At 46.6% G+C, this 13,348-nt stretch overlaps 1 protein-coding gene across 2 annotated transcripts in view; it reads left to right on the forward strand.

The window, feature by feature from the left end:
- The window catches only part of ITGA9 (integrin subunit alpha 9), a 388,682-nt gene that overhangs the window by 76,294 nt on the left and 299,040 nt on the right, over positions 1 to 13,348 (forward strand). For both annotated transcript variants that reach the window (XM_015131366.3, XM_077992146.1), the window contains exons 12-14: positions 2,422 to 2,512; positions 4,946 to 4,991; positions 11,792 to 11,946. In XM_015131366.3, coding sequence (XP_014986852.3) covers positions 2,422 to 2,512; positions 4,946 to 4,991; positions 11,792 to 11,946 — 292 coding nt within the window. The remainder of the gene's footprint in view (positions 1 to 2,421; positions 2,513 to 4,945; positions 4,992 to 11,791; positions 11,947 to 13,348) is intronic.

The following is a 13,348-nucleotide window of genomic DNA, read 5'->3' on the forward strand; positions in this document are numbered from 1 at the left end:
ACTCTCTCTCTTGAGTTTACCACGGAGAGTGTTGATTTTAAGATCCTTGTGTGCCTTTCCCAATGCAAGAGCCCTCTGGGCATATGGCGGCTCCTGTGATCCTTCTCTTGCTGGAAGGGACACTGCATAGAAACCTGGTCAAGCGGAGGTTTCCAGGGCTCCTGGTTTTCATTTAGGGTTATTAGCACTGGGCAGACTTATCTTCTTGGCTTTATAGCATAATGGCCTGCAGATGTCTGTGGGATAACTTAAGCCTGCATCACCACCCCCAGATGGACCACCCCTTCACTCTCCCCCTCGTCCCAGCCACAGCATACCTTAGAAATGTAGATCCAGGGGCAGGCTGCTGCTAGAGTTCTTGGACTTCAGAGCTGAGAGGGTCTGCTTCAAAATGTGGCTTTTAAGAAATGCACAGGCCGGGCGCGGTGGCTCAAGCCTGTAATCCCAGCACTTTGGGAGGCCGAGGCGGGCGGATCACGAGGTCAGGAGATCGAGACCATCCCGGCTGACACGGTGAAACCCCGTCTCTACTAAAAAATACAAAAAACTAGCCGGGCGAGGTGGCGGGCGCCTGTAGTCCCAGCTACTGGGGAGGCTGAGGCAGGAGAATGGCGTGAACCCGGGAGGCGGAGCTTGCAGTGAGCTGAGATCCGGCCACTGCACTCCAGCCTGGGCGGCAGAGCGAGACTCCGTCTCAAAAAAAAAAAAAAAAAAAAAAAAAAAAAAAAGAAATGCACAGACACACATGCATGTTTGTTTAGACAGAGCCATGTGGGATGTAGGGTTCTCTTCAGTGTTTCCTACAGTGTTCTGATTTGTACTTTGGTGCTTGCACATTTCCTGTTGGATGGCTTAACCGAGGATGGCAAGCAGCCTTCTCTGATCACTTCTAGGAGGGTAATTTGCAGTTATCAGCTGCTGGGGGTCAGGGGGCATCCTTTGTGCCTCCATCTGTAGATCCTGTGGAAAGTACCCCCTCCCTGCTTTCGTGACTTCTCTGCAGGATGACTCAGGAAAGAGAAGGATAAGGAAAGAAAGTCAAAGGGAGCCCCTAGATAGCTGGTAAACCTGGTTCTGTTGTACTTTGAAAACAAAGCATTTCTCTTGTCCTCCACAGTGAGGGCATCAGGAAGTAAGCCTCCCCTGGGAACCATGCAGATAAAGGCAGAAAGAGTAGGTCAGATCCCAGAAGATGGGACTTTTCTGATTCAAGAAGTTCAGTATCTTTGTGAGGAACTGCGCCACATGAATGTTGATGCACAGCTTCAGTGTGACAAAGGCAGTTTGTACAATAAATATTGCTGAATCAGTGCTGCCTGTGTGGATGTGTGATGAAATTAGTGATGAATAAAAAGTAGGCACAGCCAGGAGTAGTGGCTGTAATCCCAGTTCCTTGGGAAGCTGAGGCAGGAACATTGTTCGAGACTTGGGGTTTGAGACCAGCTTGGGCAACATGGCAAGACCCCGTCTGACAAAAAAGTAAAACAGCTGCGTATATTGGAGCATGCCTATAGTCTCAGCTACTTGGAAGGCTGAGGCGGGAGGAACACTTACACCCAGGGGTTTGAGGCCGCAGTGGGCTGTGATGTGCCATTGCATTCTAGCCTGGGCAACAGAGCAAGACTCTATCTCTTAAAAAAAAAGAGAGAAAGTTTCATTTTTAAAAAAACATATAAAGTAAGCATAGATGCTAGCGTGTCCCATGGTGAAGTTGCGAACTCCAGTTGGTTGAGGGAGCTGTTTTCTAGAGGGGAGGGCATCTTCTTCAGCCGAGTTGTTTTGATTTCCTGCAGTTTAAGAAGGTTCAGGACCATGGAGTTCTAGATTTACTAGGTAAAACTGTTCACTCCTGTCTGTGAAGCTCCAGAATCTATAGATCTTCTGGTTGGCTGGACAGAGAGGTAGTTTCCACATGGCCATCTTTTCCAGCTAGACACGTTAATTACCTGTCTGTCTAGGGAAAGACTCTGTAATGTGTGCCTCTTAGGAGGAGAGTGTTAAATATTTAGTAGGTATTTGGGAAGAAAGATAGAAGCTAAATATGTTCTTAGAATTTCAGCCAGCTACACCTGTGTAAAAACAAACAGAACCTCCATTAGAAATGGAAGTTAAACTGTATCCATTTTGAACTTCAGCATGTCAAAACATTATCATGGTAGTCTAGGTGGATTTTTTTCATTAGCACAGAACTTAGAAAGAAAATTAAATGATGACATTTGGCCAAGGCAAGTAATAATAAAGGAGTGTGTGGTCTTCAACTGTCTGCTAAAGACTTGCTGATCACATTCGGATTACTCTTTTTTTTTTTCTTTCAACAACTTTAAGACCGAGCGTCAAGGGAAGCTGGAATAAAGCAGTCACAGTTCTTATTTGTGACAGTGGTCTTTTCCTGTGACTCCATTTCCCTATTATCTGTTTCAGAAACTGTCTGGGCGGAAGATAAATCCAGTGCTCCGGATGTTTGGTCAGTCCATATCGGGAGGCATTGATATGGATGGAAATGGCTATCCTGGTAAGCTGTTTTTCTTTAAAGGCATGTGAGATAAATGAAGATAAATGCATGAAGTAGAATAATTTTCTGTCTGGTTAGCAATCATCACATCCATTTAGAATTACGACAATTCACACGATAGAATAGGGTGTTTTGCCTGGTGTTCAATTTTAAGGTGAAAATAATGTTGACGTTTATTTTGGGGTTTTAAAATGATCTGCTCTGAAGGGCTTAGCACCAGGAGGGTGGATTTTTATAGTGGTTTCTGTGGCAGTGATTCTAATGACGAAAAATCGCACTGGCCACATCTAAAATGGTGAATAGTGAAACCTCATGTTTTCCTTTGTATTTAACCACATTCAAAGGCTTCTTACTCTGGGCAGGAAAAGGAGCAGCATCCCCCACCCCCCCCATATGCCCCCACCTCCCGCCCCTACTCTTGAAAGAAAATGGTGGAGAAAGATTTGGAGTGAAAAGAAAACCACGTCCTCTTGTGTGTGGACAAAGGAGACCTTCACCATTCAAGGCTGGCTGGCTTGACTTTAGGGTTAATTAATGCCTGTGGTGGTTGTGGCTAACTGGATAAAAATACATGATTTCCAACCCAATCCCAAGTGATATCTGGCCTAGGTCAAATTGCCTGGGTGGTGGAGTAGTGGTTCTTCAGGTGTTTCAAGATGGAGTGGGGTCAGGTGAGGAAACAACAGTAAGAATTTGAAAAAAATCCAGAATGGTCATGGAATTCAGGAAACATTTCTCTAAATTTTGTAGTCATCTTGCTTTTGAGAAATCTTTCTTTCCACTAAAATTTAAGAAAACTAACGCAGTCTTGTATGAGGACACCACATTGTGTACCTTTGTACAGATAGGAGTTTTGGAAATTCCTCAAGACTGCAGAGCCAGGAGGAAGTGTGGGAATAGAAAGAAGTCAGTGTTGAAGCTTTTGTCCCAAGAAAGACCCTCCTGGGCCTTTGTAAGTTTGAGAAAGCAGTTCTTGTTCTGGGCAATTTGTGGCCATCCGCAAATAATACCTTATATGGGTTTAGCATTTAATATGTACAAAATGCTTCCACATGCAATATGCATCTCACAGTGACCCCAGCGGGTAAGGAGGATAGGGTGTTTTCCCCGCTTTATAGACAAGGATGCTGAGACTCAATGTCAGGGGCTGCCCAGAGCCTGCAGTGCACGGGGATTCAGCTGCTTCCCAGTGGTTCAGCTGCTTTTCTGCAAATGTGAGGTGAGCAAGGTGTTCACAGTTCACAATGGATCTGAATTTCTGATCTTGTGTTTTTCATAAGGGAAACTGACAAATTCGTCAGGTTCTTTTATTTTTAAACATATAGCTAATTTAAAAAGACTATTGAAGAACAAAATTGATAAATACACCCAAGTGGAGAAATTTTAGGAACACTATAATTCGTGGATTTGCCATTTGTTTTTCCTTAATGAGGCCATCATATGGATGCTCAATGCATTTAGTGATGTGCAGATTTGGACCCTCTTGGACTCAGATACTTGGTTCTGTGAAGTAGTAGTGGGAACCCCATGGCCAGGGATTTATATTGCCGGGTTGGGGTGGTAGGGAGAAAGGCATACAACCACTGGAAGAGTAAGTACTTCCTAAATTAAAGTTATTTAGGAATAAACATTACTGGTTAAACCAGGGTCTTGTTTATAGCTTGCCAAGTATTTTCATGAATTTACTGACTTAAATATCTGATTTCATATATTTAGTAAATATTTACTATAAATCTAGTGAGTACTTAATGAATATTATATAATGACTAATAAATATTTTCTGATTTAAATGTAATGAAATATTATCAGCCTTTGAAGAAGGCCGTGGGGATAATTATCTTCATTTTACAGACAGGGATACCATGAGATATTCAGGTCACATAGAGTGAGGGGTGGAGGGTGACGATTCCGTGTTCTTCAGAACCTAGAGAATTTTCCAAGAGTCACTGAATTCTAGGTATGTCTTTCTCTAATTCACTGATGTCAAAAGAAGTATAAGCCATATGTGTAATCTAAAATATTCCCGTAATTACATAAAATGATAAAAAGGTGAAGTTAATTTTATTAATTGTTTTAGCCCAATATAGCCAACATATTATCATTTCAACATATAATCAATATGAAAGTTATGAGTGAGGTAGTTAATGGTTTTCTGTACTAGGTCTTTGAAATGTGGTGTGTATTTTACACTCACAGCACCTCTCGACTGAGACCAGCCACATTTCAAGGCCCCAGTAGCCTGCGTAGGGATTGGCTGCCGCATGGGAGAATGTGGCTTCCATTCTTACAAGATCATTGTATAGCCCAGAAGGTGGCCGTCAGAGGGCTCTCTGGCCTCAAGGCTGGGCCTCCATCCTTGTGAGCTCATTCCCAGGGAGCTGTTGGGTGTGGGCTTCAGCAAGTTTCTGAACGCTGTAAACTTCTCATTTTCAGATGTCACTGTTGGAGCCTTCATGTCCGACAGCGTGGTTCTCCTCAGGTGAGAGGCCTCACTCTTGCTCCTTGAATTGTGCTGTTCAGGGTGAGGGATGGAGCCATTCGCCATTCATGGGCTCTTTCCTCTGTCCTGTTCCTTGTAGGCTGGAGGTGCTTAGTAAGTTGAAATGCTACCTTATTTTCTCATTCTAATTATTCTCTATCCCAGAGTTTCTATCTGTGGCCTTGAATGGCTTGCAGGTATGAGATGATAGCATCCTGGGAGCTTCTAGGTAGGGGTTGGGGTAGCCTAACTCTCTTAAGCCCTAAAGCTATTTGCCTTTGGCTAAGAACCTTCCATAATGTGCCATACAAATATTTTATTATTTCCTGCGGGTGCTGGGAAGCACTGTTCGTTTTATCTCTTCATCTGTACACCCTGCATTCTTACCTCCAGTCAGTCCACAACACCCTGGGGACCGGGAGCCTCCTGCCCGTTAGACAGCACGTCATTCCCTGTTGGCAGCAGAGGTGAAGGACATGAGCTGAGGCCCAGAGCTTGCTGAGGCCCGTGCAGTCTGGATCTCTCCTACAAAGGCCAGTGGGCCGCCGCCACCACCCGTGAACCCTCTCCAAATATTTCTAGCTGTATGAGTCAGAGGAGGCAGAATTACACTTTGGAGTGAGAGCCAATTCTTAGGTTTTGTTAATAACCTGATGGCAGAACTTTCTAAAATAGACTAGTAGGATCTCAGAGCTGGAAGGGATCCCAGAGGCCATGTAGTTCCATACCCCAGATCCTTCTTATTCAGCAGTACCTTCTGCTGGTCTCCACTGCAGGGCCACATAGCCTCTTGTTCTGAGTGAGATGCCTCACGAGTGGGAGCCCAGTTACTTCTAAGGGAACCCGCTTGCCCCAGGAACATTAAATCTTGAATTATTAAAGAGGCAGAAGAGCCTTGAGGTTGAATGTGAACTCAGGGGCCAGGTGGCCAGGTTCCAGCCCTGACTCCGCCCTTACTAGGTGAGTTTCCTGGGCAAGTGCTCTGACCTTTCTGTTTCAGGATTCTCCTCTGTTGGCCAGGACAGCAATACAGATGCTCCTTGACTTAGGATGGGGTTATTTCCAGATAAACCCATTCAAAGTCAAAACACGGTATTTTCAACTTAGGACGGGTTTGTCCAGATGTAGCCTCATGGTAAGTCAAGGAGTGTGCTGCATTCCTATGGCTTTCGCACCCTTGTGAAGTTGAAAAATTGTAAGTTGAACCATCATAAGTCAGGGACCACCTGCAGTATGTGTAAAATGTTCAGAACAGTGCCTGGTTTAACTGCTTAATAAATCTTAGCAAGTTTGATGTAAATTGGGTTAAATTTGCCTCCCTAAAATTCTGCTTCTCGGTCTTGTGTCTTTTACATAGCAGCCCTTTAGTATCTGAAGGGGGCAATTGTGTCCCCCAAGTGGTGACTTCACTAAGATAAGGCCTCCTTGGTTCCTGTAATTATTTCCCATGTGACTGGATTTTCACTTTCTTTATCAGCCCTTCCTCTGGATAAAACAGCTTTTGTGGCTCCAAATGATTGAGGTTAGATTTGTGAAGCTAATTGCTCTAGTTAGTGCTTTCATGATGTCGTCTTTGCTCTCTTCACTATCCTGAGCGTCTTACTTTGGTTTGTCAGGATTCTTCTCAAATAAAACAAACACACTCCTCAACTTTTCACAGTTGAAAGCAGGCTTTTTTTTTTCTTCTTCTTCTTCTTTTCTTTTTTTGAGACGGAGTCTTGCTCTATCACCCAGGCTGGAGTGCAGTGGTGTGATCTCGGCTCACCGCAACCTCTGCCTCCTGGGTTCAAGTGATTCTCCTGCCTCAGCCTCCTGAGGAGCTGGGATCACAGGTGCACACCACCATGCCTGGCTATTTTTAAAATATTTTTAGTAGAGATGGGGTTTCACCATGTTGATCAGGCTGGTCTCGAACTCCTAACCTTGTGATCCGCCTGCCTCAGCCTCCCAAAGTGCTTGGATTACAGACGTGAGCCACCACACCCGGACCAACAGGCCCTCTTAAAACTGGGGCCATCTGGCTGAAGGTCCATCATATAGACTCTGCTTTCTCATCATTCTTGTATTTTTAAATCTTCCTGCTGTGAGCTTCAATCCAAAGAGGATTTTCTTTTTCTCTTCTTCATGGTGAGGGACAGCCTTCTCCAGGAGTTTGCTCACATATGGAGGTAAAGTAAAGTGAGGCAGTTACACAATGGGTGGGAGACCCCAGACTCCAGCCTGGGATGGAGGGTTGAATCTGGTGAGTTGGAGCTCAACAGGGACAAATGTAAAGTTATTCAAGAAGAACTCCAGGGAGAGCACATATCAAGAGAAGAGACCTAGGAGCGGAGCCTGGGGAGCCCTACCCTGAACAAGAGGCCAAGAGAAGGCCCAAGAAGAGTGGTTGGGCCATGACAGCTGTAGAGGAGCATGCAAGGATGTTGTGGTCACAATCATCCATTCTCTTATTCATTCAGCTAAGGTACATTGACCTGCTGAGATGCTGCCATGCATCAGATCCCGGGGATTTGATGGGGAACCTGACCTAGGCTGTGACCTTAGATTATAGCCAGGGAGCCATAGGCAACCAATGTTTGGTAAGCTCCTACCGCCTGCCTGGCACGGTGTGAGCACTTCATGTGTGTTCATTCTTTGTTGTTGTTTTCTTTCTGTATTAAGGTAGAATTTGCATACAATAAAATGCACCAATTTGAGTGTATGACTCCATGAGTTTTGACCACTGCATACATTGTGTGACTACCACCCCACCACAATAAAGAATACTTCTATCACCCCAGAGAGTTTCCTTGTGCCTCTGTCTACTCAGACCCCTCTCCTGATAGACAACCACTGTTCTGACTTCTATCACCATCGATCCATCTTGCCCATTCTAGAATTTCACATTGGTGGGAATATACACTATGGACTCTTTTGTTTCTGGCCTCTTTCAATCAGTGTGATGCATTTGAAATTTGTTCATGTTGGCATGTTGCTTGTTTTTCCCCTTACTGAGTAGCATTCCGTTGACTGAATATCCTTGAGTTTGTTCATCCATCCTCTTGTTGACAGAACACATGATAACTCTTAGTCTTCTTAACAATCCATGACATGAGTGGGGGTGTTATCCCCATTTTATGGGTGAGGAGACCAAGGACATGCAGTTCTTATTAATATAAAACGGAAGGTGATTCCACATGGTGGTAGGTGCTATGAGGATTATAAGACAGGGTTACTTGGTCGGGCAGTGGCATCAAAGTCAGCAGAAGGGCCAAGCAGAGTGAGGCCTGGGACTTGTCGGAGGTGGCAGGGGGAGGTCAGGGGTGCCATTGGCCGTGGTGGCTCTAGAGAAGTGATGGGGCAAAAGCCAGATGGCAGTAGGTGGGTGAGAGAAGAAGCAAGAAAAGAGAGTGACTCCTGACTGCCTCTCCAGAAGCTTGGCTGCAAAGGAGCAAATGGGACCAGCAGGTAGTTCAGGGAGGTGTTTAAAGGATGGGAGGCTCTGGATCGGTGATTAGGCCAAGAACATCTTTGAGCCATTTTCTGGTCTCCCAAGTCCCTTACCCTCTTGGAAGAGATCAGAGGGGCTTCACCCTCGGCTTCACCTTCATCTATGTGAACCCTGATGCCCTGACCCTATGCCTAACCCCAAGGGTCCTGGAGAGGTTGAAGAGACAAGAGGGAGGATAGGAGGCTGCTCCAGGGATGAGGGATGGGAGGATGAGGTTGGTGAGAGTGATAGAATTCAGTACACAGGCTGAGGGTGAGGGGCCCTCATCTTCTGAGCCAGGCCCCAAGATAGGAATAAGGTCAGGGCAAGGTTCAGTTTGGGATGTGGATGAGGATGAAGCAGAGGGTGACCACCCTGGTCTATTCCAGGAGGACAAGGGAATCAGGGAGAGCAGGGAAGCCTTCAAAGACAAGCTAGAGCCCCTCAGAGAGGAAGCAAGGTGGGGCAGGTAAAGCGGTAGCTGAGCATGCTGCATGGGAGCATGGGAGACACCCAGCAGGTTGGGTGTCTGCAGGGGCAGCCATTGATAAAGTCCCAGGATTCAGCTGAGCAGCAGTGAACTAGAAGGCCTGGAGGCATCAGCTGACTGTGTTAAGTAGGGGCTTGGCTCGGTCTGGCCTAACTGACAGTTAGATTTTGAGTTACTTTAGATTTTGGGTGGGACTAGAAAAGCAGGGAGGGCTAGGAGACCATGCATGTACATGGACACATAGATACGTACTGCCCATTGTTTCTAACCCTCCTAAGGGCAGGAGGCCAGAGGTGCGTGGGTTAGGAATGCTATGGGCTGCAGCTAAGAGAAAACCTGACTGAGGCTTTCAACTATATGACCCCAAATTAGCTCCCTGGAGGTAGGTGGCCCCAGGGCTGGCTTAGTAGCCTAACAATGTCACCAGGGGTGAAGGCTCTTTATCTGTCCTTGCCTTGCAGAAGGCCAAGGCACCTTGAGCAACGTATCAAAGGGCATCCCAACTGGTTGTATTATTTACCTGGAAGTGAAGTGTCAGGATTTGAACTGTCAGCCGTCAGGGAGAAGTGTTCCAGCTACCAGCTTCTTAAAACAAATAAAAGCCCTGAAAGCACTTGTGGTGCCGTCCTTGGGTGCCCCTTTGCTTTTATCTCAGAGGCTGGCACATTTGTAGGCAGGACTGTGAGACGCAGTCTCCCCTGCCCCCAGGAGTGCAGCTGACCCATTCTGCCCTCAGGAAGTTTGCTTCCCTCAGATTAGCTCCGGGGCAGGTCCTGTGTCAGGGTGATAGGCACACGGTGCTCTCCCATTGGAGGTCACAGGAAGTGATCAGAGAGGTCCCTGAAAGATTTCTGGGCTTTTCTTCATCCAAAAACAATACTTGGAGTTGAAACAAAAAGGTTGAAGGGAACTGATCTGACAGCTGTGGGAAGGAGATGTACCTGTGAGGGTCCCTGTGGTCCATTTCAAAGGATACTGTTTTTCCAACTTCCACTGAGGTCACTGTGTCTGGGCTGCCCACGTCTGTTTCCTGCTTGCTGCCCTGTCTTCTGCAGAGCTCTTCTGTGAGAGGAGGACTTGGCCTCCTCCCTGATGAGTGGCCCCTGGGGATGATGGGGTAAGCTAGGCTTTTCTTCTGTACCATGACCAGGCAGGTCAGGGACCATGCAGGGTGGAGACTGGCTCTCCATGGTACCTCTGTCCATCTGTGAGGCTTTGGACACTTGTGGTTTTCAGTCTCCTGGGCTGGAGTAAAATTTGTACTTATTTAATTAACAAGGGTTTTTGCACATTTATTATGGGAATGAGAGGATGAATTCACTGGATCCCAGCCCTTGCAGGGTGCTGCAGGCTGGTGGGGCAGGTTTGGAAATAGACAATGACTCTTCACCTTAGTAAGGGGGGGCCAGGGGTGTGTGTATAGAGCTGGAAGCACAGAGAGGGAGGATGCCTAACTGTCAGGGGTACTAGGGAAGGCTTCCTCAGGGTGGGAACATTTGAGCTGGCTGTTGAAAGGTCAATGGGGTTTTATAGGGTGTCCACTGGCATCTGCACAATCACACTGGCCAGGGGTAAGATATCCACTTTCTGATTTATTTCTAGTATCCTATAAGGATGAACCCAGAAGAAAATGGAAAGACTAAGGTGTTGGCCTTCTTTCAGGCACTGCTATTGTCTGACTTCCGTTTGTTCTGCAGCCAGATTTGCTCTGGGAGTCCTGCAGTTCCACTGCATCTGTCACCACTACTCTCTGTTGACCCGATCTCCCAGCATGGTGGCAGCAGTGGAGTCCCCTCACCCCATCTGTGCCTCGTGTCTCTTCACTTCCTTTGTTCACCCAGATTTTCCTTAACGCTTTCTTCCCTTGGAGTTGGTGTGGGCCATCATTCCCATCCGCCCTGTCACCCTGGGCTCTCTTTGAGGGATCGTTGTACACAGGGGGGTCATTGTTCTCAAGCCACAAATGCCCCTTAATCTTGTTATGTCACCCCAGTGGTGTGAAGGCTGGGGCTCCTTAGAGGTAAAAGGGTTCCTCTGTGAGGTCTGGAGGGAAAAGGTCGAGTGGTAGCTTAGGTGAATGCTGCCTGAGCAGATGTCTGCAGTGGGAGCAGAATGGTGTTATTTACTCTTAATTTTTGTGGGATGTCTCTGGGGAGCCCAGGGGTGCTGTCCATTCATCAAGCACTGGGGGATGGTCCACAGCAGGGAGGAGAGTGTGGCTATTTATTGAGTTTCATTTGGTTTTGAGACTGGGCAGGTTGATTTCTTCTGCTCTGAAGCACTTTGCTATTACCAGCTGGGACTCTACTAATCAAGTTCTTTTAGAAAAATACCCAATGAATTGGTGGTGGTAAATGAAGGAGGAGGTTTGACCAACTGGATGGGGCTAGAACATTGCAGTTCATGCTCATAATGGCAGCAAATGCTTGAGGGAATCCTTGAGTATGCATCTCTTTCTCGAATCATGGCATCTGCTTTAGGAAATCCTCTTAAATGTATTCTTACCTCCCTAGTAAAATGGAAATCGGAACTTAATTGGTAAAATTTTAAATAATTATCCAGCATCTGGTGGTTCATTTATGGCTTCAACCAGATGTGTTTTATTAACAAACTTACTTTTATTATTGGGAAGCTAACTATTAATTTACTAGGCAATATGCCACTTCTAAAATCAGAAAAAAATGCTCACAGAACATACTAGCCCTTCTCTCTTGGGATATTTCATGCTTTAAGTAAATCCTGGGTTGAAGGCCTAGGATTTATCCTGTTGGTCTAGTTCTTGTTTGATTCTGAGAGCTGCTCCTTACCATGACTAAGTCACCTTCCTCTCTTGCCCTGCAGAGCAAGGCCTGTCATTACGATGGATGTCGCCATCTTCCTCCCGGGCTCCATCAACATCACGGCGCCTCAGTGTCACGACGGACAGCAGCCTGTGAACTGCCTGAACGTCACCACCTGCTTCAGCTTCCGTGGCAAACACGTTCCAGGAGAGATTGGTAATGAGCCACCAAGTCAGGGCTCAGGATACCCATTTAGCTGGAGTGGGCTGGTGGGATATTTCTGATGTTTCCTGTCGCTGTTCCTCCCAGCTGGTTTTGCAGGCAGCAGGCACACAGGCTGGACATCCTTTCCCTCTGAGGTTCCTCCCCTTCCCTTTCCTGCTTATCAACATGTTTTTTTTTTTTTTTTTTTGAGACGGAGTCTCGCTCTGTCGCCCAGGCTGGAGTGCAGTGGCCGGATCTCAGCTCATGGCAAGCTCTGCCTCCTGGGTTCACGCCATTCTCCTGCCTCAGCCTCCCGAGTAGCTGGGACTACAGGCGCCCACCACCTCGCCCGGCTAGTTTTTTGTATTTTTTAGTAGAGACGGGGTTTCACCGTGTTAGCCAGGATGGTCTCGATCTCCTGACCTAGTGATCTGCCCGTCTCGGCCTCCCAAAGTGCTGGGATTACAGGCGTGAGCCACCGCACCCGGCCTCAACATGTTTCTAATATCACACAACCTCCAGCTCTAGGACAAATAATGTTGGACCCCAAGCATTCTTTCTCCAAATATGAGGGCCAGATTGAAGCCTCATTGGACCACAGGTCCTATGGGACTGGTGGAGATATAATGCCCGGAGCCTGGCCCTTATGGAATGCTGGAGCAGTCAGAAAGCAGAAGTGACAGGACTTTTTAGGCTCCTCATTGAGCTTGTAGCATCAGCCAGATGTCAGGGGGCTTATAACATTTACTATGGAATTAGAGACCAAAGACGGTCTCTAATGACGGATGGTGGGATTGGGATTCTGGTGTTACAGAGGCTTAGGTTTCTAAAAGAGGGGTGCTGCTTTGGCAGCTCAGAATTGAAAAGAGGCCGGCATTGTCCTGACAGCTGGTAACTGTCCCTGCCATTTGTCTGAGGAAAATTGACTTGCTAGCCTAGCTCTAGAGGCTGGATTAAACCCCAGAACAAGATAGGGCCACTGTTGATTAGAATTCAGAGCACGTGGTCACCTGAAGGAACTGAATCTGGAGCTTTATGCATATTACTAGGTGCTTCATTTTTATTTAAAAGGCTGATTTAATAATAGAAAGAAAAACTTCAGGCAAACAAAAACATCAGCAGGGACCTGGACCTACTGACGTTCTTAGATATTTTTAATATCATGAGTGACTCCTTTTGCTACTCACAGTGTAGCCCCTGGCCTAGCAGTGTCAGCATCACTGGGAACTTGTTAGAAATGCAGGACTTTGGGCCCTACTTTGGACTTCTGAATCAGAATCTGCATTTTTGCAAGAGCCCCACAAGATTCCCGTGCACATTTAAGTTTGAGAAGCACTGCTCTGGAGCAGACATGTGTGCACACACGCCCACTCATGCAAAAATGTTTACATGAGCTAGTTCATTCCTCAGCCAC

Source organism: Macaca mulatta, chromosome 2 (assembly GCF_049350105.2).
Source record: "Macaca mulatta isolate MMU2019108-1 chromosome 2, T2T-MMU8v2.0, whole genome shotgun sequence".
In the NCBI taxonomy this organism is placed as follows: Eukaryota; Metazoa; Chordata; class Mammalia; order Primates; family Cercopithecidae; genus Macaca; species Macaca mulatta.